The following is a 25,445-nucleotide window of genomic DNA, read 5'->3' on the forward strand; positions in this document are numbered from 1 at the left end:
AAAACTGATCTAGAACATTCAGAACTCTATTGAAAATAATGACAGAGTAACTGGGGGAAACAATGTTATTTTAAGAGCAGTTTTTATTTCTTCTACTCCCATTTTATTTAAAGTACAGAGAGGGCATTTCTTCAGCGACACAGTAAGTATTACAATGGTCCTGCTTATTTCATCTCCTCTGTCGAAGAGGAAGGTAGTATTACCGTGTACATGCTTGCTTTAGTCTGCTCTTATTAGAGGGCTAACCAAATAAGTGTGACACAGAATGTACGAATGCTGTGTCTAACAAGTGAGTTCTCAGCAGCAATGCAGCAAAATCTTTTATAGCTTCTGACATCTTATCTGTTCCCTGCTCTGGGACATAAAGCGTCCATACGTTTTGCTTTTCAAACATGTTACCAATAAAATAGCAGATTTACTTTGAATCTGCATTTGTAGTATTCATACCTAAAAATATCATCCAAAAACATGTCTGCCAGCATGAGCTTGTGATAAAAGAGAGTAGATTTTTAATCTGCATAAAATGTCACAAAATTTCATGAAACTTAAAAAAAAAAAAGGGGGGGGGAGGGAGGGAGGGGGTCTATTTGCAGGGGTCTTGCAACCTTTTTCTACCATACAGATACCATTTAGGTACATGATTATTCACACTGTCTGTGCGCATTTTGCAGCTCTCTATCAAATTGTGCACATTTAATGTAGACACTCCAGAAACCTTATGCTCCCCGTACGGCTGCACGTGTTGCATCCCTTGCCTTGTCTGACATCTGTTATTTTGCACACCCTTGCCATTGCACGTGGTCGTGGCACTACCTTGCTGGCCCAAAGAGGCTTGGGGAAGGTGGCGGTGGGGTTTCACCTCCTCCACCAGGACGTGGTTACACCCTGCAAATGGACCCTTTTCCCAGCTTTGTTTCAGTAAGATGGAGTAGCTGGGAGGAGGGAGAAGGAAGTTAGGGAAGTCAGTCCGTTTTCCATCAAGAAGAGAGAAGGTCCAATGTTCACAGCTGGACTGCTAAGAGACTCTTCCCCTTCTAATTAATTCTTTAAAAAATAGAGTAGTGCTAACAAAATAAAACTTGAAAAAATGCAAATATTTTCTCTATTGGGAGTGCTATGAAAATGTAGCACTTTACTGCGTTTTGTTGGATTTGGGTCATTTTGAAGTCTGCTGCTGTTCTGTGAAATCTGCTTTTGTTCTCCAATCGTTTTCTTTTTTACTAGAAAATAAAGCCACATATTTATGAAGCAAGTATTATCGCTAGTACTAATGTATTGGTGAAACTAGAACCGAAAAAAGAGGAGTTAGGTATTTGAAGGAGTCTGTCAGTTGTGCGCAGAAGAAAAATGCCTGTAGCCTGATTCTCAAAAGCACCTAGCATGAATATTTCTGAAAATCTTAGCCTCAGTAAACTGCCCACTGTTCTAATATAAATAGATTATAAATCTGGAAGTAAATTCTTAAATCTGATTCAGAATCACTCTTAGAAGATGATGACATTCTCTAATGATTTTTTTTTTCCTTAGGTCATCCCTAATACATTTCCTTCATGTGTCAGTTATAAAATGACATGCTTTAAAATTAAAGCGCATACACAGATTTATTTTTAATAACTGAGCCATTTCATGACTAAAACAAAAGATTGTGGTAGGCTAGAGTTTGCTGAATATTTTCCACTCGCTGGTCGTACATCCGTGGACTAAACGTTGCTATGAATTATGTACCTGTATACTCGATGTACCCTTGTATTGTTTTCATTTGTCCTGAAAAAAAATGGAAAATAAAAGAAGCCATGTATTAAGAAATTTTAACTCAAAGCCTTTTTGCGCACCCAGAAAATTTTAGATCTCCCCCAAACTGCATTGCGTTTCACCACAGTGGGCTCTTACCAGTAATACTGCTTTCCAAGCTGTGGATTTTCTCAAAGGAGCAGCAGACAGTCTGCCTAAAAATAAAGCCACATCCGTCAGTACTTGTTTTGCTCTTCATCTGGAGTAGAATGTGATTGCAAATACTAGCGCATTTGGTAAAATTCACGTGTGATTGCTGGGAGGAACGTGCACGTCCACGATAACAAAACAAAAGCACTTGGAGGGATTTAAGGGACTTTTGTTTTAACCGTCGTGAAACAAGGCTGTTTCTCCTTCTTTCTGTCAAGTATATAATTGTTCAGATTGTGATACACTTCATTTTGAGTTTATAATTATGTGTAGAGTGACACTGAGACCTTAGCAGTTGCTATGGTAACAGTGTTTAAGTAGGAAAGAGGCAGGTGTGATGTCACTAGGACGGTACTGTCTCTTTTCCCCCTAAAGTTGTGAATGAAGTGAATTTACAGATATTTTTAAGCAATAGTGTGTAACTACCTCATTCTGTACCAATTTTGTTAGTTCTCTTCCATCTGTTTTTGCTTCTCAAATGAACAATTTAAAATATTCTTAGATTCTTTGATGGATATCTTTTAAATTTATGTGAATTAGATATATTCCGATCAAAGGGAAATGATTAGAAGTTTTGTTCATTTTGGACCTTACATTAAAACACTGTTCTTCAGTCCTAATTAAAGGCTCTGTAGAATTATTTGTGGAGCATGCGGTCTTCCAGTAACAGCGGTCATTGTGGACTTGCAGGATTTCCTTCACTTCCGGGTATATCCAAGTTAAATTATTTTCCAAGTTTCAGTGCAAACAATTACTTCGTACATTTTAGATTTAAATTCTGGCATAAAATGTGTCTTTTGCCATACAACTGATAAGGATTTTCCTACTGGCTAGTTCTGATTCCTGTGACAGTAAGGTCAGAAAAGCTTTTGTGACAGAAAAAAAGACATAATTGTGCCTTTTTGTGGGATGTATCTCTTGCTATCTTTAAATAATGGTATCTTTGATTCTCAGGACCCTCTGAAAACAGTCTCATTTTACAGTGACATTTTTGAGTAGTTCACTAAAATCGACAAAGGTGGCTTGTGTTTTTCCGAGTTAAAGTGGGTGAGTAGTCTGCATATAGAGGAAAATCATTCACCGTTAGGGAGCAACTGAAGCAACTGTGCATGTTCTCTACTCCCTTCTTTCATTTCCAGTCTTCGTATTACCAAATGATTCCACACAAAAGACCACACGTTATACCCTTTACTCTGACTTTGTCTTTGCTCTCCTGCACATGTGTTTTTACCTGTCCTTTTCTCCAGAATAGTTGAATGTATCTCACGCGGTAGCTGATTGTGGTAAGGGAAAGGAGCTTGGTAAAGATACATGTGCAGACAGGTATTTAAGTGCATGATGGAGGCCCGACACCTTTGTGGGAACACTGCTAAGATTATGCAAACTATTGTGCTCACATCTTCAAAAAGCTTCTTGCGCGCCTGTGTTTTACCTGATAGAAATCAGACCGGTGAACAATCCCACCGTTTACCAGGATACCTCCAAAAGGATGCAAGTCCCCTCTTCATGGGGCATGTAAACAGCAATATGGTGAAGACTGTGCCTGTCTTCAGATGCCAGGGGCAAGAAAAGAGCGGTTTAATGTTAATCAGAAATCTCTATTTTCTCCTGTTAGCCTTCTTTCCATGGGAAGACAGGGAAGCTGAGACAAATTCACTATAACTGCTGGGATGTGGTGGATCCAAACAGCTCAGGGCTGATAAATAGGTCTAGAGAGCAGACTGAATACTTAGTGAGGCTACAGCTTGCATACAAAAATTGTCCACACCGTAAAGGGAATGGCGTAAAGGCCAAAGTTTGAAGGGGCGACAGAGACTATTGCTGATGCTGGGGCAGAATTTCCTGCTGGGGATGTTCCTCAGCCGTTCCTTTAAGTATCTTGGGTTATGTCCAGTTGTCTGCTCTTTACAACAACACTGGTTCCTTTCCATAATAAGGTACTTTTCCATAGTAAAGGTACTGGAATGACTCTCAGGAGTAATTCCTGAAATATTCCAGGAATTCTATCTTATTTTGTTTCAATTTCTGGATTGTAATCATTTCAAACAGCCTTTTTTCTCACTTGCAAACAAATATAGACCGTCGCAATAGCCAGAATCACAGAACTGGCCTAGAGTTTCAACTGTTCATTTCAACTATTCATTTCTCCATGTGGGTGAGAAATCAGTACAAAATTAATGGTTGCAGCACATTCCTTCCCAAGGAATTGTTTGAACTGGCAGGGATCCTGAGTCAGCAGTATGGATGGCAATATAGGCCAAGACAGAGGCACTGGTTTTTAGAGACTAAGCCTACTTAGGGCTTACAGAAAGTTCTCATGCGTTTTCAGAACTGAGAAATCAGTAACTGTTTCTAGTTGGCTTCCTTCTGGGTTTTCACAATTTAAGACTGAAATGAATAAACAATACTGGTTCTCCTTTCTCTGGGAGTCATTTTATTTCATGGTGTCGCAATTTGAATCAGGGCTGTTTTAGTTCATGAAGCCTTCTGTTTGGTTAAGCATACTTTGCAGCACTATTTGTAGTTTAATTCTTGTAAAAGCATATGATTGGTATGCCAGGCATTTATAGAAAATATTTCTACCACAGAAATGGTTGTGTGTGTGTCTCTGTGTGTGTGTCTTTTCAGCAGCCATTTGCTTGTTCTTAATACAAGGAAAAAAATAAGGAAATAATTTCTATTGTAAGATTACTTGGTGGAAGTAAAAACAAGAACTCTTGCATTTAATGTGGTATAGTAGTTATTTGTCCTGCTCATGTGATTTTCTTGAATTGTGTTCTTGGCACATAATTTCTTTATTTTTTTAGAGAATCTGTTTATTGTACATTTGTGTATATGTTAAAGACAGAACAATTGGGACTGATGTAAAGAAAATATAATTTCTTTCATATGTTTAAGTTGTTCTATTTGTTCATTTGAGCATCATATAGTTTCAGGAGGTGTTTTTAATTATAGTTTATTTGAAATAATTTTTCATTTCAAAATTTTTATATGATTGGGCAGCTTATAGAAAAGGTGAATTCCTTGACTCATTTTCAGATTTACTTTTCTGTTTTAATAGAGAAATTCCTTGTCATTCTGTTACCCTTCAGTGTGTTATTTTGAGGGAAAGTAAAATGTCCTATTCGATTCTAATAGTGGTGAGATTTTGAGTGGTTTTAATAGGCAAAAAACTCAAAATGGGGGGGGGGGAGGCTCCTTATAACATTGTGTTGCTAGAGTTTACTAGGTTTGGGTGATGTCTTACATCTCTATTATCCTTCGTAGTGCATCTTTGCTTGTCTGACAGATCCAGCTTTCCTTACCTGTGATACCAAGTTACTCTTCAACATCTCCTCAAGAATGAAGTTAGGGTCTGTGTTCACTGAGCGAAGCAATATAAAGTAATACAGCGTGACTAAATCTGTTAAACTAGGTGTGTGTGTCTGCTTGGCAAGGTGGAATGAAATCCTGTGTACAGAAGAGTAATCCTAGAAAGAAGATGGTGGTTACAGAACCTGCAATTTGGGGGCTTTGAAGTCGGTAAATGAGAGGGGAAACAGGACATGTTGCCTTTCAAAATTAATTCAGGCCAGGTTGGCAGTAGATTACATGTAGGAATGATAGAAACGCAGAAGACCAGGTGACACAGGAAAAAAGCCGGCAGGACTGTATTCAGAGAAGGAGGTAGCAACAGGTAGGTGAGAACTAGAAATGAATGAAAAGTAAAATAAATATCAACCTGCAGTTGTCACTTAAAAAAAATAAATTTTCAGGAAACGACTGGGAGCTGGAGCAGTAGAGAACAGGGAATATGGTTGACTGAATTGCATGGCTTTATTTTTAATACTCGTATCCCTGATAATGCAGTTCTTTTTCTATTACTAAACGTGATTTGTGTGCCACCTGTTTCAGCTGCATTCACTCTCCAGGGACATCAAATGGGAGTCAGCATGTAGAAACTAAATTATTTGGAGAGGATTCTGTGATTGACTTAAATGTAAAGGGATTAATTGGTCTGTAAACCAGTCAATTAAACTGTACTCTGAAAGTGGAAAGATCACAAATGCATGGCAATGAATAAATTAATGCATTTTTCATGGTTTTAGTATTTTCTGCATGTTGCTTTAGTATGGTTTTGGATCATAAATTTTTTTCCGTGAATTGTGATCATACTGTATAATGGGTGTACATGAAATAATTTTCTGCAACTGTCATCCTAGAGGACAGCTGGTAGCTGGCTTATAGCACTAAGTTTAATATGTATTAGTAGGTATTTACATCTCAGGCAGTCTCTTTTACAGAAAACCCAGCAAAGGATGACAGGTTGTAAAGTGAATGGGGTTCAGGTCTCTCTCGGAAAAATAAGGTCCTTTGTCCAGTTTTGTTACTCATAAAGCAAAGAAATGCTGAAAGATTTAGATGCATTGCTTATTTATTTATTTTAAGTTCAGTCAAGTTGTAATTTGTTTCTTTTAAGGGACAACAAATGCATACTTTTATAGTAGTGCTGTTCTCTTGCCAAATTTCAAAGTTTAGCTGCAAGTCCTAGAAATATTAAAGCTCTCCATCAAGAGTCATATCTCTTGGTGTTTTGTAATTTAAGTACAGGGCTATTATCATGCTTCATAATCCTGTGGAGGTGTCAGAAATCTTGTTTTGAGGGACAAATAAACAGAGGAGAGTCAAGTCTTCCACCATCTGCAAATTGCATTTTCAGTTGTCATTTTTAATTTAAGACAGTCAGAGGCTACCTAGCCACGTGTTCTAAAAGCACGGGTGCCGCTTCAGTGCAGAGCACCCAGTTTTGAAGCTTACTTGTCAGAAGAAAGACTAAAATCTATAATTGGCAATGGGCACCTGCACTTAGTATCAGCTAGCTTTAGATTTCTTGAGATTATGTGAATCTGTGATGTAAAAATCATTGCATAATGTATATATTTCTACTTATTACTTGAGGTGTGCATTGTAAGCAGTTGGTTGAAAGCATACATCAAAACTGCATTAATAGCTTTTAGACTCAGAGTAGCATTCTTCCTCATTTTCCTGTGTTGAAGGAACATAATATAATCACATTTTCCCCCTGTTGATGTACTTACTTTGTGAAATAAACAGATAAATGTAATTTCATCTTCAGTGAACTGAATGACAACAAAGTAAGGGGTTATGTCCCTTCATCCCCCTCCAGTTTGACATATTTGTTCAAGAATATCCTTTCTAAATGGCCTTAATCTAATCTAATGCTACTTTGGATAATAGCATTCAGCTTTCATTGGGGGGGTCGAAGGAAAGAAGGATGCATTAACCTACATTGGCAGACAGCAAAAATAAGCGAGTGTTCAGACGCATTGCTGAAAAGAGGAGTGGCATTTGATATGCTGTGTTTTTATTTTTATAACTTGTATGTCAAAAGTATGTTATGTATTTGTTTGTGGTTTGGTGTCCAGCTGTGGTGACAGACCTTTGTGCATGTCTGGATAGCATCTTTGTGACTGGTTGGAAAAAAGTAATTTAAATTAAGATAAAGCAAATTAATTGGGGGGAAAAAAAAAACAACTATGGATTGATATTACCGTACTAGTGCTTTGTAAATTAGTCAGAAAGCAAGGAAACAGGAGACTGCATGCTTTTTAGAAAATTAGCTTCCATTATTATTAGGGAAGTTTGTCTTTTCTTTTCCAAGACCTCAGATTTCACTCTTTTTGAGCCCCATTTTTAGGATTTATGTGCAACAATCTTACAAGCTTTGAGGATTTTAGAAAATAGTAATTTTAAAACTGCAGGCAAACCCTTCCCGTATTTAAACATGTGATGCAAGGAGTGTGCTTAAGTGGTGGTGTCTTTCTGTCTGCTTCACTTTCTTCCCTTGAGCTATTAGCAATCTGAGAATCATCTTGTTCATGCGTTAATTATTTCCCCTTATACTTTATGCCTTCTAGTTAGGTTTATGGAGTGGTTGACAGCTTTTTCTTTTTTTTTTTTTCCATAATTGCTAATTTTTGAGGTCTCTGCACCCCTTGTTTGAACAGTACTTTGGTGATTGTTTCAATTAGCTGTTTCCACACTGAGAAGACATCTTCTTAGTTACTGAAAAACTCAGAGCTGTCATGTGCACAAAGAAGGTCATGTGTATTAAATAAAAAATGTGGTATTTCAGACTGTGCATACATAATTATGTACTAGCTGCAGAAAATAAATACTGTAATGCTCATATAATTCACAGTTAATATTCTTTTGAGTTTTAGAGATATTGTGAGTAATCATTTTTGACAAATTGCTATGGAGGTCAAGGCTATTTTAAGGCAAAACAAATTATCAAACATCCTAAATCTTTACCTTTCAGAACTAGTTGTGAGATAACAATCAAGATACAATTTTAGACAATTTTTAATATGTATCTAGAAAAGGAAAAAAAGTCTTAAATCATTTTTGAATCTTGTAGGAAGGAATAGAGGAAAGATGTGGTGACAAATGTACTCATGGGCTTAAGTGAATCTGTGCAACAAGGACATATAAAAAATGAACTGGCTAATGTGATTTTTGAATTGCCACCTATTACAAAATGACTGATAACATCTTAAGACTTTATTCCTAGAGAAGGTATAAATGAAGCTTAATATTAAGAAAATGAAGCCCCTAATGTGAATTGATTTATTGCTCCTATCTACATGTTAGTTAAATATTCTTCTCATTTACCAGCTGAACATGATTAGATAGCCAACTTGCACTAATTGTTAGCATATTAAGTCAAGCACAGTATACTGATAGAAACTGTGCTAACTTAATATGAAGTCCTTATTTTCATCACCCAAATTCTTACTTATTCGATACGTGCTAGTAACTGTCATGTACCAAATGTCAAAGCTCCCCAGATTTCCCCTGGCCTTCCCCCCCTTTTTAGTAGGAACTCTCTATTTTCGTGGTGAAGCTGTCCGGCAGGGCGGAGGTGGCTCGGCTGACGGGCAGGATAGGTGCCCAGCGCTGGACAGCGTTGACGTAGCCTGCAACCCTGCAGCAAGCAACAGCTGCTGGGTCTAGAGCAGCGTGACACAAATAGGAAAGGAAAGGATGATATTTTTACCCACTTTGTGACTGCTGAAAAGCATCTTTAGGGGGGAGGGAAGCCTCATTTTCTTTCAAAGCTTCGGCTGTGCGTTCGTGACCCACAGATGAATCAGTGTGCAGCTGTGCTAGCAAATGATTCCAGTACAGGTCACTTTATGAAACAGAGTAATTGATAGCTGTATTATCTGTGGTGAAATTACTAAAGTATGCTTAATTTAAGGAAACCTAGGGTTTAAACTTTGCAGTACTGAGCTGTTAAGAAAAGGTCAGTTTATGCCTTAGGCTAAAAAATGGAATAGTTGGTTGGCGAACCTCCATCAGTGTTAGTCAGGCATGTTCTTGACTTTTAGGCTATTAATATTCAAAAGGGGCTTTTTCAGTCCTGGTCTCTAGAGCAAAACTGTTCAGGGCAATTCTGAGGTGATTTTGTATGTACATAATATTTACTAAAATGCTAAGATTAACAGCAGAAAAGGTTTTGGTTTTTTTTTGAGTTACCACATGTAACTCTTAAGAAATAGTTGGCTAAAAAATAGAAGCATTTGTGTGTTTCATGAATATTGTGTGTCGCTTTGAATAGATATTCTTATCTGGCTGGATTCCCATTTTAAAGAGTATTAGTTCTTCTGTGGAAATGAATTTTCCAGGGGAGTCCAGTTCAAATACTGTGTCAAAAGGCAATGAATGAGACGAGAAGAAATTTTGGAAGGGTTATAGTAGCAGTGATTTTAGAAAATTTACATGCTTTTTTTCCTGATGATATTTTGAGTGTGCTAAAGCAAGAAAGATTGCATCCATTTTGATAATTTTCTAGTTAATTGTAATCCATTTTGTAGTTGTTAGCAACTGGTGTCACTGTTTTAAAAGTAAGTGGTAATACTGGTACAAATACGAACAAGTTCCTGATTTTGTTAAAGACGTGCTAGTTTTTAATCTAAAGAATCTTAGAGTTTCTAGTGAGAATGTGTGTTTTCAGCATTAACTTGAATGTACCTTTAATAACTTTTATATTTCCTTTTTTTGGTATGCGACTTATATTTTGCTGTAAAGAATATAGCCTATGTTACAATAGAAATATGGTCATAACAACTTCTGGGTTCCTTAAATACGCAGGGTCCTTTGTCTTAACCCAGCGAATTCCTACTCATAATGAATGCGATAAACTTGCAGAATCGTTCTTTTGGCGTTGCAGCTTTAAATAGTTCTACATAGTTGTAGTTCTAAATCAGCACTGTTCTGAAGTGTAACGCAAATAAAAAAGAACACCCATTCAGTAATCACTAATGCCTCAAGCTATACATTGTGATACTTTGGAGAGTTCAAGAACGTAATGCTGACTAAATCATTTACCGACTGCTGAGGGAAGAATGTTAGCTGTGATTTCTCACTGCAGAAATTTTATTTCACAGCCTGCATGGGACCTCTTTCGTTTTGTGAATTTTATCTGGTATTGATTAGATTTAATAAAATGTAGATTTATTTTTTTTTAAAGCATCGTTTAGCACATCTAAAATTTTTGTTTAAGTATACTAAATCTCTCTTAGAGTGAAACTGTTTCTCTGTTCAGCTAATCTTCTCTGCAGAGAGAATATTTTATGACCCGAAGTGCCTTAAAAGTACGTAAATTTTAAGTGTTAGTAGGAAGATGCACATAATTTTAGCGTATTTAGCGGTACTGGTTGGTTTCCTGTAGTTTGATCTGCAGGTGGCATCCTGTTACAGAGATGAATCATGTCCCGTATGCAGAGAAGGACTTCACACAAACGTATTTTGAATGGGCTGCTCCTGTAGCCATGAAGTGTTAGCTGTAAAACTGCATTGCTGTACTCTGATTTTTAACTGATTAATCTTTATATTAACAGATTTATTGACCAAACTTTTCTCACCATCTGTCACTTTTCGCATATTTCTGCATATGTGATATAAGAATAAATCTTATCCTTGATCCGCAGGCTTTCAGCCTTCCTTTTTATTCCATGTTGCCTTCAGCCTTTACCGATGGGAAGAGCAGGAATTGTCCCTGAATGCAGGGAAAGGAAATGCGTAACAGTGGACATGGAAGCGTGCTGCCTAGTTGAATTATTCAGGAATGTTGTGCTAGTTTGGATGACTTCTTCAATAACTGTCACCAAGACAGTCTAGCAATTATTATATCAGTTCATCTTAAAAAATTAAATTTTAAGTCAAAACAGTGCATTTTGACAAGCCACATGATACGCATATGTGCAGTTAGTAACAAATCAATAAATTTCCATGCTCAACATGCAAAACATTTTTTAATATAGACAAATCAGGGTTTTATTGTGAATGTGTGGAAGATTTTCATTCTTTGTGGTATCATATTTCATTCAAAGGATCAAATGGAATAATACTGCTACCTCAGTTGTACATGAAAGAAAATCTCAAAATGCCAATAAGCTGGGGGAGCTATCCATACAATTTAAATAATCCATTAATAAAAAAAGAAGCTAAATACTAAACAGTTTTAACACACACCTGTTTTTATGTAGGTATAGTTTTAAGGGACAAAATGTTACGGCTATTACTGTAGAACATGTTGCACCCTACAGAAGTCGTGTGGTAAAAGCTTGGTGACCTTCTGTCCACAACCAGAGGTCAAAACTTCTCCCCTGATAAGCTTGGATAGTGTTGCAGTATAATACCTATACTGATGAAATTCTGTTATGTTGTCTGTGTATAGTCCAATCCATCTTTATTAAGGTAGTTAAACACACACACACACACGACTGTCTTAATCTAAGGCTTTATAAACCGCCAGTGCAGAGAATGCAGAGCTGTTCGTAATGTGTTTGTATTAAAGGTTACATATGTTGCATGTGACCTTTACTCCAGAAGAGACTGGAAGCGGATCCTGTATGTAGAGACTACAGTATAATTACTACTCAAAATATTAGCTAATGTGGTGTGCAGCACTTTCCCCTTGACTTCTTGAAAGTGTTCATACCGCTGTCTTAGCCCTGTCATCCTGCAGAGCGATGTATCCATTTGGAATATAAACTCCAGTATCCCTCCAGGCTAGCAGGTCATCCTTCGCAGACATTTTGTACAGAGAAAATAAGAGAAGGTTGTTAGAGATGAGATCAGTAAGTGAGAGAATCTCAATAGTGAGACGTATTAGCCTTGGCAAGAGGTTTGGATGGTGACAACTTAAAAAGCGTTGAGATAATAAATCCGTGACACAGAAAGTGTTTAGATAATGTTATCTAAATGCTTTCTGCATTGCAAAAGTGTTATCTCAGTACTTTTCTCCACCACTGAGAAAACACTAAAGGTAATTAATATTTATACTGAGTTTCTATATGTGCATCTCATGCATGGTTTCAAAAAAATTCAGTAGAATTCAGTTCAGTGGAGAGGCAATTTACTGACTCATAAAATAATATAATCATTAAAAGGTTTGGTAATTCTGGGTACTGAAGTTTTTGGTCCTTTAATTAAAAAAAAAAAAAGAGGGGGGTTAGGGGAGAAGGAGTAGTCAAGGCTGTATGATTTAGTCTGCAGATTGGCCTCCCAAATTCTTATTGTCTGCAATACAAAGCTTTGTGACTTTGGGCAGAAAGAACGCTACAGAAACAGAGTGTCTTCCCTGGGTAACCAGGTTTCTCCCAGCAGGCTTCCTTTGTCCAGGAGACAACAGTTTGTCCCGTGAGGGAAAGCTGCGTTAAGTCCCATGGTACGGTGGAAGGGCAGCAGCACGGAGGTTCAGCCGGGTCTTCAGAAGATTGCTCCACTAGAAATCAAGTCCTGCCTGGAGAACTGCTACAGTTCGGTGCTGCAACCTTCTTTCCTAATGCACGGTGCCTGCTGGATGTAGCTGAGCAGAAAATTGTTGCTCAGTAGTATCTAATACATGGAGTTATAGAGCAGGAACTAGACTCTAGGATGGCCTTTCAAATATTTAAATATAGGCCTACATGTGAGAGACAATAAGACAGAGAAACCAATTGTGAGTTTCATGACTGATACAGAAATCTGGTCAGCTTGGTACTACCTACCATTTGCTGGAAGGATGTTGCGACAATTTTGGAATACATTTGATGCATCTCTAGAAGTGCTTTCCATGTTGGTTTAGTTCTGGTTTTTGAGCACTGTTACAAATTATGCCATGTTTCGGAAATGCTTGTACTTTGTGCACTACTGAAGTTGTACTTCTGAATAATTTACCTTGTCTTATTTCAGCTTGAGCAACATTCAAAGTGCATCTGGTAGGTAGAGAGTAAATTACGGGTCAACTGTGAGTTTGAGAAAGGATCACATAAATTTTTGGCCTCTCAGACTGCATCTGCACTAGTTACTAGACCAGACAGGTTGTGGTCTCAAGAGCTGGCCTGCAGTCATCTGGGCTGCTCTGTCGTTGCATGCTCCCTGCTTGGCTTTGACCACTGCCAACTAGCCCTCTTCCAAGGCAATGCCCAGGAGAGGTTTTGGGGATAGCACAGGCCAAGGACTGTTTCCAGGAAAGCAGTGGAGATAATGGTTCCCTTTTGGGGAGGGATGAAGAGGGCTTAGCCATATGGACATGAACTATTCCAGACCATTTTCCCTAAGGGCCAGAAAATGGATCTTGACCTTTTTTATTTTGCTGCTATTGATGAAGTCTCAGATCCAGGTCCTTTTCCACACTCTGGGTGCTTGTGAAGAAGCTTTCTCTGCTAGCACAGTTGCCAGACAAGTCCCTGTAATACTAATTCCTGAATTGGACCTTATCTGTCCTAGAGAAATGTATGGCAAATCTGGGCACTGTGAGAGTGCACCATTACTCTGAATTTAAGGATAGCCCACGTGTTGGAATGGAAGCTGCGACTGACTTGTGATAGAAAGAAGTAGCTTATTCTGCAATCAAACCCGAAGGCCTTTTTCTCCTGTTCCCTTAACATTCAATTCATGGTGTTGTGGGAGCTCATTCAAATTCAGATACAAACCTCACCAAGGGTTTTTTTTTTTTTTTAATCTCCCGACTATCTTAAGAGGTAATTTTAACACTCCTCTCTGGGCTGTTAAACTCCTCACACCTGTTCGTGAATGTTTTTGACTGTAGGTGCGTCCAGGTGCTGCCATCTCCTGTCCAGACCATCACTGTGACCTGCTAGTAACCGCCCTGCTGCTTTAGACAAGCCCAGAGGGGAAGTTACTTCCTTATGCTCCCACTTAGCGAGTGTTATGTTCCAAACCTGTGCAGAGCCTTTTCATGCCCAATTTTTTATAGTCTATATCAAACAGGTGATTAATCTTATTTGTTTGATTGTATATTTTACTAACATATGCAACCTATTGCTGCTTCTTTTCCAAGATCAGACTTGCTAATAAAGTTATTTTGGGGTGATTGTGGGTTTGGAGATTTGAGAACCCAAAGGTTTTTTTGAGGGGAACTAGAACAGCAATACAACTTATTCTTTGTAAAATATAATTAATTACCCACAGTCGATGGCTTTTTCGACAGCTGCTTATAAAATAAAGGAGAGAAAAAGGAGATTGTCGGCAGCCTGGCAGCGAGGAAGGGAGCTTGAGCTCAAAATTATGGTGGCTGTGTTAGGAAGGAGAACTTTTAGATATGCTCCAAGAGAGCAAAAGAGACCCAAATCTGAGGTTACATTTATTATAGTAAATAACAACAATCTCGACTACTGCATTGTTATTGAGAGGGTTTGGTTTAGGTCATGTACATGGTCATCATTTAGAGCAAGAGATAGTGGTTTTTTCAAAGTGCTCGATTTGTTCCTCGCGTGCGTCAGCTCCTTTTTCCCCCCACCTTTTGCAGAGCTTTGCTACCACAGTCAAAAAGACCAGAGATCAGGCTTGTTTCCCCCTAATTAGTTTGATACTTAAAATTGTCCTAAAAACAGGATGAATGTTTACAAACATGAGATTCGCAACTGTCCCATACATTCCTCTAAGTAATCTTTAGTGTCAGTATCCTCATTCTGCTCCGCATTGCACTTTCCTAGTGTTTAAGTAGGTTACAGTGTTCTGAAGGAAAACTGCCCTAAAGACCACATGTTGTACTGCTGCAGGTGTATAAAGCATTTTTCAGCACAGTGAATGTTTTCAGATAAGTAAAATAATAATGGTAAGTCATTCTAATAAGGAAAAAGTATTTTTAAATGTTCTCTTAATTTTTGTATCGATTTTCCTCTCTCCTATCCCAAAGAAGTAATTATAGTGAGGGGGTTTTATTATTATTTTTTTCTGCAGTAACTTGATTTCCAAATTTGTCATCCAAAATTAGATATTGCAGAATCTCTTATAGGCAAGGATTAAGAGGTTGTTGTGCGATTTGGACAAAATCTGACTTTGTATACAGGCATGCAGGCACAACTCAGCTTTGAAATGTAATTGTTTGTTTTGTTTTTGTTTTGTTCTTTTGATGAGTTTAATTCTGTGGAAACAACCTCTCTAAAGTTTGAATGCAGAATAGCACAGTTTCCATCAGGTGTTTATATAAACCTGCTAACATTTAAAAAAAAAAAAAAAAGACAATAAATCCATCAGATGTTCTCCTTTCCAATCTGTGTTGCATAGTTTAAACCTAGTCATGTTTTCATAATCCTCATCTCATTTTATATATATATATATGTGTGTGTGTGTGTATTTATGTAAATTTCATTTAATGTATTTCTCTCCTTCAAAATAAGTCATTCATAGTTACTGAGCGATTGAAGTCCATAAAGATTATGGGAGGTCCTTGATACTATATTAACAAGCTATTCAGCTTCATTTTTTTTAGGCAGCTCAAATGTTATTTAAGGTAACGAAGATCCCAGTGGAAACATCTGAAAGACAGATGTTGTCAGTTGCACATGATTAGGTGCCACATGGAAGGTTTGATTAACGTAGATAATATTTATTGGAAGGTTTTTGTGTGTTACACGTCTTGTTTGCTTTGTATGACAAATGCACAGCACCACCCCCCCCATAACAACACAAGGACATAGATATTTGCTTCTGTTACAAAGGATTGTATGACATCGCTTTTACTTCTTAGGACTTTCCTTCTCTTATTTCATTACTTTAAAAAAGGAAGGATATAAATCTATTTTGAAGAGCAGGTTCAAAATTAAGTGAAATGGGTAATAAAGGAGACAGTACTACAAGAAACAAAATATTTGTCGCTGTAATTAGGGAGTGATTAATTTTTTTTCAATTTCCATTAATAGAAGTCTTTCATTTAAGCAATGATTTTAATTTTAGTAAGTCTCTCAGTGCATATAGTGGAAATATTCCAAAAAGTAGATGCTCAAGTATTTTGCTGGCTCAAGATCACAGTGCCCAGCATTTTTCAGAGCTCAGCCTTAATGCAGCTATAGTTGGAAATAACTTAAAATATTCCACCCAGCCCCTGTTTGGGAAGATGACATTGTAGCTGAGTCAACCATCTCTTGCCTACAAAGAAAAGAAAGGTTTCTAAAAAGGTAACTGTGAAAAGGAGATGAGGATTTCTGCGTAGTGTGACCGGAGTACAAACGCAGATACACGCTCTGGTTTTTGTTGTTGTTTTTTGTTTAATGTTTTAATGTTATAAAATAGCATGAAAAGAATAGGTCTTACTAAATCCATATTGACATTTCCTGATGGAAAACTGCTGTGGCTACCACCAGCACTGTTTGTATGAGTGAAAAAAACAAGGAGAGGAAGAACATAACCCAAACACTAAATGGTAGGTAGCCGAATGAACCCATCTAAAGTATATTTCATACCAAGTTCATGGTACTTTCTCTAAACATAGCTGCTACACTCTCAGCATAAATAATTTTAAATGCCCCCAAATTTGTTTTTATTTTTTTAGTGCATCAGAGCTTCAGACTGATTCTGGTTTCTGATTTGGAACTTCTAGGGAATATGACCCTCTCCTGATGAGCAGATCGGGAATGTCTGGTGGTTTGCTCCGAATGGTCACCGTACTCTCACACGTTCACCTCAAGAGACTTGGTCTGTCTCCGTAGCCTTTCCTCTGGGTAGCAGGGAAGACTCAAAAGCCTGATTTCGAAACTAGTTTTGTGCTTTGGGTAATCCGTTAATTCATGCAGAGCAAGCCTATAATGCAGCTATTGAAACTTGCTAGTATTTTTATTATCGTATTTGTTTTGAACAGATAAGTTGACAGCTCAGGGCAATGCAACAGACTGCAGGATGGGCAGAAATAGCTTGGAAGCTGTTTCTCATGCCGCTGGTGGTCTCTAGTACTGTGAGTGTAAGGGAGGTGGAGTAACTCTAAGAATCCATAGTCTGTTTTATGAATATGTCGAGCTATAGCTAAACATTATTAAAAGTAAAGTCCCAGTGCTCAGTCTGCTTGTGAAAGTTGACTTTTTTAGTTCTCTTCTGCTTGCATTTTACTCGGGGATCTGTCTTACATTTGTAGCAAGAGTGATTTCTGCAGCTTGGTATTTAAGGAATTGTGTGAAATGTTCTGAAGACAGGAATGTCAGCAAGCGGCAGTGTGCATGCCTGAGTGGGGTACTTCACAGAGCGCGCCCATGCTATGGTCTTGAAATAAAATTCTTATTTGTTACTAAAGTAAATATTTTACTCACAATCTGCCAGAAGCTTATTAGGAGGATAGGAAGTCCCCGAGCCTTGATCTTTATTATTTTTGGTCTTGAAAGCCGAGCTTATAGCAATGAGTCTGGCACCGGAGGGAACATACAATTTATGTAACTGCCCTCTTGTCTTGCAAAGCGCTGCGAGATCGCCCCCGGGAGGAAGGACCAGGACCGGGGAGCGGGAGATGAGCCTTGGTGCTGGGCGCACGCGGGCTGTCTCGCCGTTTGCTCGCTGAGCAGAGCCCTGCTTGCCCTTGGGACTCGTTAACTGGGGTCAGAATGGACGGAAGAAGGATACTTCCGTGAGTGAGATTGGTTGGTTCTCCTGTTTGCATCCGAGCATGATACAGTTTAGGTGTAGCGCTGAAAATGATCCGGTGTTAACTGCTCAAGCCTTTCTTGCTGGTAGTGAATGGTAATACTCATTACGACTTTTTTCTTTTCAGTCTGTCATATTTGCAGGAATGTAAAACAGACCTCATACTATATTTTCATCTTTCCTGTAATTGGCTGTTTAATTTTTTGTTTATCTGAAGCTATTTAATTTCATTTTCTGAACTTAACGATTAATTCACTTTGGCATTAGCTGATTTGTAGTCGAAGAGGTTACAGTGGGACGTATTCTTTTCCTTGCAGAAACAACCGAATCATTGGCTTTTCAACTCTTGTTTTGTCTCTTTCTTATTCTGACAGTGTTTATGGATGGTTGTGAATGTTGCGTAGGATTGGTAGGATTGCGCATGGTTTGTTCATGCCAGACCGATTTGCAGGAGACTTGAAAGAGTCACTGTGCGCTCCCAAAAGGCAGTTTTTCCCTCCGTTCAATAGCAGACGAACAGTCAACACTGTAGGAAGCTTTCAGATTCGGGAGGATTTCTGTGTAATATCCTGAAAACACGAGATGGAAATGACTCCTTTACAAATAGCTTTGCTCTCCCCTTTAGAAAGGCTGACCTGCTGCACGCTGAACTATTTGCAGAGATTATCCCAACTTGATCTTGGACCAGATTTCTCATCACTTTTTAATTATGAGCTTCTTTATATTAAGGACTATCATCCTATGTCAGGAAACTAATGGGTTTTGATTAAATAGTTGAGGTTTTCTTTTATTTTTATAGTTCCTGTATGCACAGAAATCCTTTCTTTAAATGTTTCATTTATTTGTTTTTCCTCTTGGGATAAGATAACCAGAAATAAATAGCCAGCATCTATGACCCATTTTGTTCCCTCCACCTTGCTTGCCGCATAAATGAATGATTAAGTCTACAGTACTGATGATAGAGCACTATAACTTGAAATTTCTTTCTCTTGTGAAAATGGAAATCTAATGAAAAATTTTATTTCATAGTATTAAATGATGACTACAAAGTACCTCTGAGTACAGGATGATAGCATCAAGGAAGTCTAATTTTTATCTTTCATTTAAGTAACCTTTTCTCTCTCAGCTGACTGTTTGTTCTTTTTATCGCAGTAGTATTTGAGGCTAACAGAAGGGTAACCTGCTTTACAGGATGAAAACTTGTTCTACACAATGGATAGAGTCGTTCAGAGGTTTAGTGAGATTAAAACAGCTTCCTATTCTAGACCATCAGTGTCTCAGTTTAAAAAGAGCTGACAGTAGTAGAGCGGTTGGTTGACTTAAATACTGAAATGAAATTGTTACAGTTGCCTGTGTTATTTCCTTTTGGGGAAGGTAGTTAAGAGCTGTCTTAAAAACACTCATTACGTTATGGCTGGCCCCGTGCCAAAGCCAACAGCTATGAAAGTATATGCAGCTATTGTATTGGACAGAAAAATAACTGCATAATTACCACGTCAGCTCTGTAAATTTTCGGTTAATTAAAACGATGATGAAAAGCGTGAAATGTTTTGTTCTATTTTTCTTGTGGCTTTGTGACAAAGAAAATTTAAGCAAATAGTTAGCTATTCTGTGGGTAGAATAAAGCGGGAACATTTTAAATACCATCCATTTAAAATTATGTTTAATGATCAGTGGCAAATCCATGGTTCATCTTAGACCATTCTCAATTCCCTGTGATATTCATGTGCTTTTATTTCCTGTAATAGCAGTGTAAGGTAAATGTCTTTCCTATTGCACTGTTCAGCTAGAATCCATTGCAAAATTAATTTGAAAGAATTCCATTCTGAACCTTTGTTTTTACTTCTTGAATCCTGTTTATAATCCCATTTGTTTGTAATCATCACCCTTTAACCAGTAGGAAAACAAATCTCAGAGATAGGTGTCAGCACTGTTGAACCGTTGTCTAGGGGACGGGTCATTCTAATGTACAAGTTTATCAATCATTCTGTGAACCTGTACTCCGTAGGCACAAGTGAAAAGACAGAAAGGTGTATTTTAATCCCGTTTGGCCTCTAAGGCGATGGAATCACTCCTTCTATGAGTTCATTAACATGTCAGTAAATCTGTTTCATCTCCCTCCCTCCAGCGAGCATTTGTCGTGCGCCTTCACATTCTTTCTTCATGGCGAAAGCAATGTGTGCACCAGTGTGGAAATTGCTCAGCACCAGCCAATCTACCTGATAAATGAAGAGCATATCCATATGGCCCAGTCCTCACCTTCGCCGTTCCAAGGTAAGCGCGTGTTTTGAGGTCAGGTTGGAACTGTCAGTGGGTCAGATCTGTAACCTCAATGTTACATGGGTACACATATTTAGGTTCTCTGATTCTGGAGTATTTTTCTTGTATAGATTGTTAACTTTTGTAAAAATGGGGAAAATATGATAGAAAAATTGAAATAGCTATGCCTGTATATTTGACAGTGTAAGAAATCAGTTTTTTACAGGTTTGTTTTACAGAGTTAAGATGTAGATTATTAAATTAATGGTGCAGTTGTGGTGCAATGCTCTACATCAAAAACTTTTAGAATATCTCAGTCACTGAATTATCCTATCTTTACTACAGTTTGAAATTATTATTTCAAAGCAATTAAAGCAAGAAATCTATAGAGAATTAAAAATACAGTAAAATAAACACCTGAAGTCTAGAAGATAAGAGTTTATGCAGACACGTTTATAGAAACTTTACTGAGAAATAAATTTTGTTACTAAATGTAAACTTTTGACAGAATCTGACCTTTAAATTCTATTTGATTTTTATTTCAGTGAGCTATATTCTTCATTTCTCTCTCAAATCAAATCAAACTGAAAGCAAAAGAGTCTCTGAATGGAAATATACATTATTTGACAGTAGTTCTCCTTATTTGCCATGACTGTAACTTTCTTCATATATTGTTATCTCTATCCTTTTTAAGGCAGAGAAGTCTCTAGTATCATATGTTTCTGCTAAAACGCTGCTGTTCATTATCTAGCCTTCATTACTTCCGTGTATAGACAACCCTTTGATATAGGACGTGTTGTTTCAGTACGCTTAGATTAATTCATTGTGGAAATTAGTAAACTAAAGTGCAAAAAGGTTCTTTTTTAACTAAGTAAGAGTGGCCACACAGGAATCTAGTGCAGTGTAGTATTACTTTACATTCATACTCTTGCTTTATTTTGCAATGGCTTTCCCTGAAGACAGATCCAGCATGCACATGGAACAGTGACTGAAGCTGGGGAGGCAGAGAATGGTTGTTATGTATTTGAAATATATTGTAGGGACTGTTGTTTCTTATTTTGCAGTTTTGGTGAGTCCTTATGGTTTAAATGGTACACTGACGGGCCAGTCATATAAGATGTCAGACCCAGCAACTCGTAAACTGATGGAGGAATGGCAGTATTTTTACCCTATGGTGCTGAAGAAAAAAGAAGGGATGAAAGAGGAAGAAGAGTTGGGATATGACAACGATTTCCCTGTGGCAGTTGAAGTCATTGTTGGTAAGTTTCAGTATTCTGCCTGAAGGATTATTTTCCTCCACATGATTAATAAAAAAAAAAAAAAAAAGAAGAAGAAGAAAAAGAAAAAAAAATCTAATTAATCAGAAACAGCCATTATAATTTTCCTATCTTCTCTTGTAGCTCTCTTGACACTGGAACATCTGACTAGTTATCTTGCCTCAAGCTTCCATAGTCCCTGTATCCCACATGCTATTATTCACACTATCAGGCTACTTTTTTTCAGCTCTGTTCTGGCTGTAGAGGGTTAGAGGACTTTTTATTAGTTTGTGAAATTCCTTAGGTCTTTGTATTTCAGATAATAAGTTTCGTCTAATTGAAAACAAGATGAAGGGGCTGAGGCTGCTAAATAATATAAGGTAAATTTATTAAGACTTATGTTGTTCCATTTCTTTGCAGGTGGGGTAAGGATGGTGTATCCTTCAGCCTTTGTACTCATCTCCCAGAGTGACATCCCTATGTCACAGAGTGCTGCCAATACTGGAGGCCATATAAATGTGGGACAGCAGGGGCTTGGAAGCGTGAAAGATCCTGCTAGTACCTGCGGGATGCCACTCACTCCACCCACTTCTCCAGAGCAAGCCATTATAGGTAGGCAATAAACTTAGGAGGCTTGAGTCATTCTTTCATTTTTACATAGTTCATCATTAGTGAGGATAAATATGTGAATAGTAGCAGATTAAAGACAGAAAATAAAGACTGGAAGTTAAGAGAGGAGCTTTTCCATAAGTCTGTGGAAAATGAAGGCCTGTGCTTTAAACAGCCCCAGAAAAAGGCTCATCTTTAAATAAAGCTTGGTGAATTCATTTCAGCTTGGTTTTCTAGAACTGCAGGGTCTTTGAAGTAGTGCAAATACCTGAAAGACTAGAATAGATTTTGTTCATGTTTCTGAAGTGGTTCATTGTTGCACAAAACTACACTGAATGTGCAGGAGTACGTAGCTCTTGTAAAGATCTAGAACTACTGCACCTAACTAAGCATTCATGTTTATATAATAAAAACTTGTAAGTGCTAGCTACTCTTTCTACCCAACACAGTAGGGTTTTAATTAGGGGCAATTCAAGAGAAATGCATAAGTCTCTGGAACTGGTGATAAAAAGTTGGGCTTCTCAAACGGTTTGACACAGGCTTTTGCATTATCTGAGGATGACACACAGAGTGCTGTGTAATATTTACTGGTCAGTTATGTATTTTATCTGTATAGAGTATGCCCATTTCAAGCATTTGAATTCCTAGTAGTTCTAATATCAGAAGTTCTCTACATATCAAGCATTTTATTTGACTCTCAGTAGAACTGAAGAATGGATGGGTAGAACCTCAATATCATGTTCCTCAGGAGCTGCTAAGAGCAGGTTGCCCAGGACGGTGTCCAGTTGGATTTTGAATATCTCCAAGGATGGAAACTCCACAACCTCTCTGGGCAACCTGTATCAATGTCTGACCACCCTAGCAGTGAAAAAAAGCTTTTTCTTATGTTTAAATGGAACTTCCTATGTTTCAATTTGTGGCCATTGCCTCTTGTCCTGTCACTGGATACCACCGAGTCTGGCTCTGTCTTTACTCTCCTCATCAGGTATTTATACAAATTGATAAGATCATCCCTTAGACTTCCCTTCTCAAGGATAAGCAATCCCAACTTCTCTTTGTGACCTTTATTAGTAATATTTTCACAGGCGCTGGCACATCTTAGCATTTGCAATTAACTCTTATTTGGAATTAAGTTCTCAGTTCACAGAAGATTCTCTAACTTGAGTCATGTTAACAAAATCATTAGAGAGCACTCACCACCGGACAGCCTTCATCTGCGAGAAGCATCTGAGAAACGTTGCAGTCTCAGTTGCAGTAGAGTCTTCAGTACACATCTGTCAAAGAGCATCTGTTTATACCGCCTGCTCAAAATACATAAGTGGAATAATGAATTTAAACTTCACTTGTGAAAGTATTCAAAGCAGTTGCAAACTAAACACGAGGGTACTATTTTGAACTTGTTGATTCGCGTCTGCCAAATTTTGCAGAGCAGTAGATGTCTCAAAGACATGAAGCTCCTACAACTTTCTGTGAGAGTAAGCATCCAGATCGGGGGTAAGGAGTGCTTTTAATGCCCTAGATGCTTCTGTCAGATCAAGGGGATCAATCTTGAGGCAAAGCCAAAGAAAACAAGGCATCACTGGCTTTGTTGCTATAGAAGCACTTGTTTGGATTCACTTGTCCATGAATGGTTTCAGATACATAGGCACCTTAGTGCTGTATATGAACACAATCAAAAATATTCATCTTGCAATAAAGACAATAAAAATATAGAATTTCTATATCTTTTTAAATACATAATATGCCATTAATGATGTAGAACATAAGATAGAAAACACCATTCGAAGTGAATTTATAAGGCAAATGACAGTTAAAATAAGCAAGTTAGCTTACTAGTAACTGACTGAAGCAAAACCACCAGCTTCTAAATAATAATCTTGTATTGCAGTATCTTTGTGTATTTTAATATGAAATACTGCTATTATTTTTAGATTTTTCGGATTCCTGTTACACTTGCACGTTCTCACAAGGGAATTCTGTTTTAGAATGTCTTTAAGCTGTTAGAATCTTTTAAAGTGTTCATATTGTTCAATCTGGCAGTCACGATTTCTGCTTTAATCGCTGCTATTGTGTGAGAGGACAGTATGACACTGTAATAAGAGGGATGCCTTCCCAGAGACTAATGAAAGGGTCCCATTATATTATATCCTATACCATTTTAAAAGACTGTGGCAAGTTGGAGAAATGGTTTGGAAAAACATGGCATGCAATTCAGAACTGGTAAATGGGACAAATAATCCGGGTTAATCTGAGGCCCGTGAACAATCCTTCAGCAGTCCTCCATACTGGTAAAAATATGGTTGTAGTACCGTGTCCGGTTTTGAACACTGTTCCTTAAAAAAGGTGTGGACAAATTGGAGGGAGTCCAGAAAAGTGCAGTAAGACTGATTATAGATTTTTGCAAACAGGGCCAATAGGGAAAGATGGAAAGAACTGAGGTGGTTTAATCTAGAGAAGAGAAATTTGAAGGAGAGACGGTATAACAGTCTTCAGAGACATGAAAGGGGGGGAAAGAACAGCCTTTTCTCTGTGACCAGGGTAGAAGAGACGAGAAATAATGGCCCTGAAACAGAGCAAAGCAAATCTAGGTTAAACATTAGGAAAATCTTTCTCTGGTAAGGATAATGAAGCGTTAGAATAAACTAGCTGGTGGGAAGTTATGGGATTTCCATTAGCGGAGAGGTTTGTTGTTTGGGGTTTTCTTGTTTGTTTGTTTGTTTTTAAGAATAGGTTAGTGAAACGTCTTTCTGGAATGAGAGTGCCATTGATCCAGCTTTGGAGCAGGGAGCGGATTAGGTGATCTCTGCAGGTCTCTTCCAACTGTCTTTTCCATGATTGTTTCTAAAGTGTGTAACAAAATAAATTGCTACTGAAACCAGAGAATGGGATTTTTCATGTGTAGAAACAGGGTGCACCATGGGGACTGTGAAGTGTCCTGTAATGAGTGGCTGTTTGTGTCCTCTGGTTATTTATACCACTATATCACATAGTTATTTCTGTGTGCATGTGTGCTTGTTCCAGTATTTTGTCAGTGATTTTCATGGATAAAGATTGGTATCTGTGTAGGAGAAAAAAATATTTTTGCCTGCTGTGAAGTGCTATTTTATGCCATGTATTGATGTACTGTATAGTACTAAAGTACTGCAAATCTTTGCAGCAAAAATTTTGTGCCCAAACATACCTTGACAGCTCTGGTAAACCCTTGGTTATCCTCTGCCTTGTATTTGCTATCCTTCCCTCTCCATCACACTTTTTTGCTTCTTTTTTACTGGCAGTTATAACTGTCCTGCTAGTAGCTTATGAAATATGTATATGTGTGTATACATTATGTTTGTTTAATTGTAAATACATACATCTATACGTATCCCCCCCCCTTGAAAAGCAGGATGGATTTGCTAATTCTGAAGTTTTGATCCAGTTGAATTTAATCCGAATGCATTTTATTACAAATCTGAC

The 25,445-nt window shown here is 37.8% G+C and overlaps 1 protein-coding gene across 2 annotated transcripts in view; it reads left to right on the plus strand.

Moving 5' to 3' along the window:
• MED13L (mediator complex subunit 13L) overlaps positions 1-25,445 on the plus strand; it is a 207,118-nt gene that overhangs the window by 130,750 nt on the left and 50,923 nt on the right. Inside the window, exons 5-7 of one of the 2 annotated variants that reach the window (XM_067307411.1) lie at positions 19,994-20,139; positions 21,165-21,383; positions 21,801-21,992. In XM_067307411.1, coding sequence (XP_067163512.1) covers positions 19,994-20,139; positions 21,165-21,383; positions 21,801-21,992 — 557 coding nt within the window. The remainder of the gene's footprint in view (positions 1-19,993; positions 20,140-21,164; positions 21,384-21,800; positions 21,993-25,445) is intronic. The other variant, XM_067307412.1, reaches the window with a different exon arrangement.

This window comes from Apteryx mantelli, chromosome 17 (assembly GCF_036417845.1).
Source record: "Apteryx mantelli isolate bAptMan1 chromosome 17, bAptMan1.hap1, whole genome shotgun sequence".
NCBI classification, from domain to species: Eukaryota; Metazoa; Chordata; class Aves; order Apterygiformes; family Apterygidae; genus Apteryx; species Apteryx mantelli.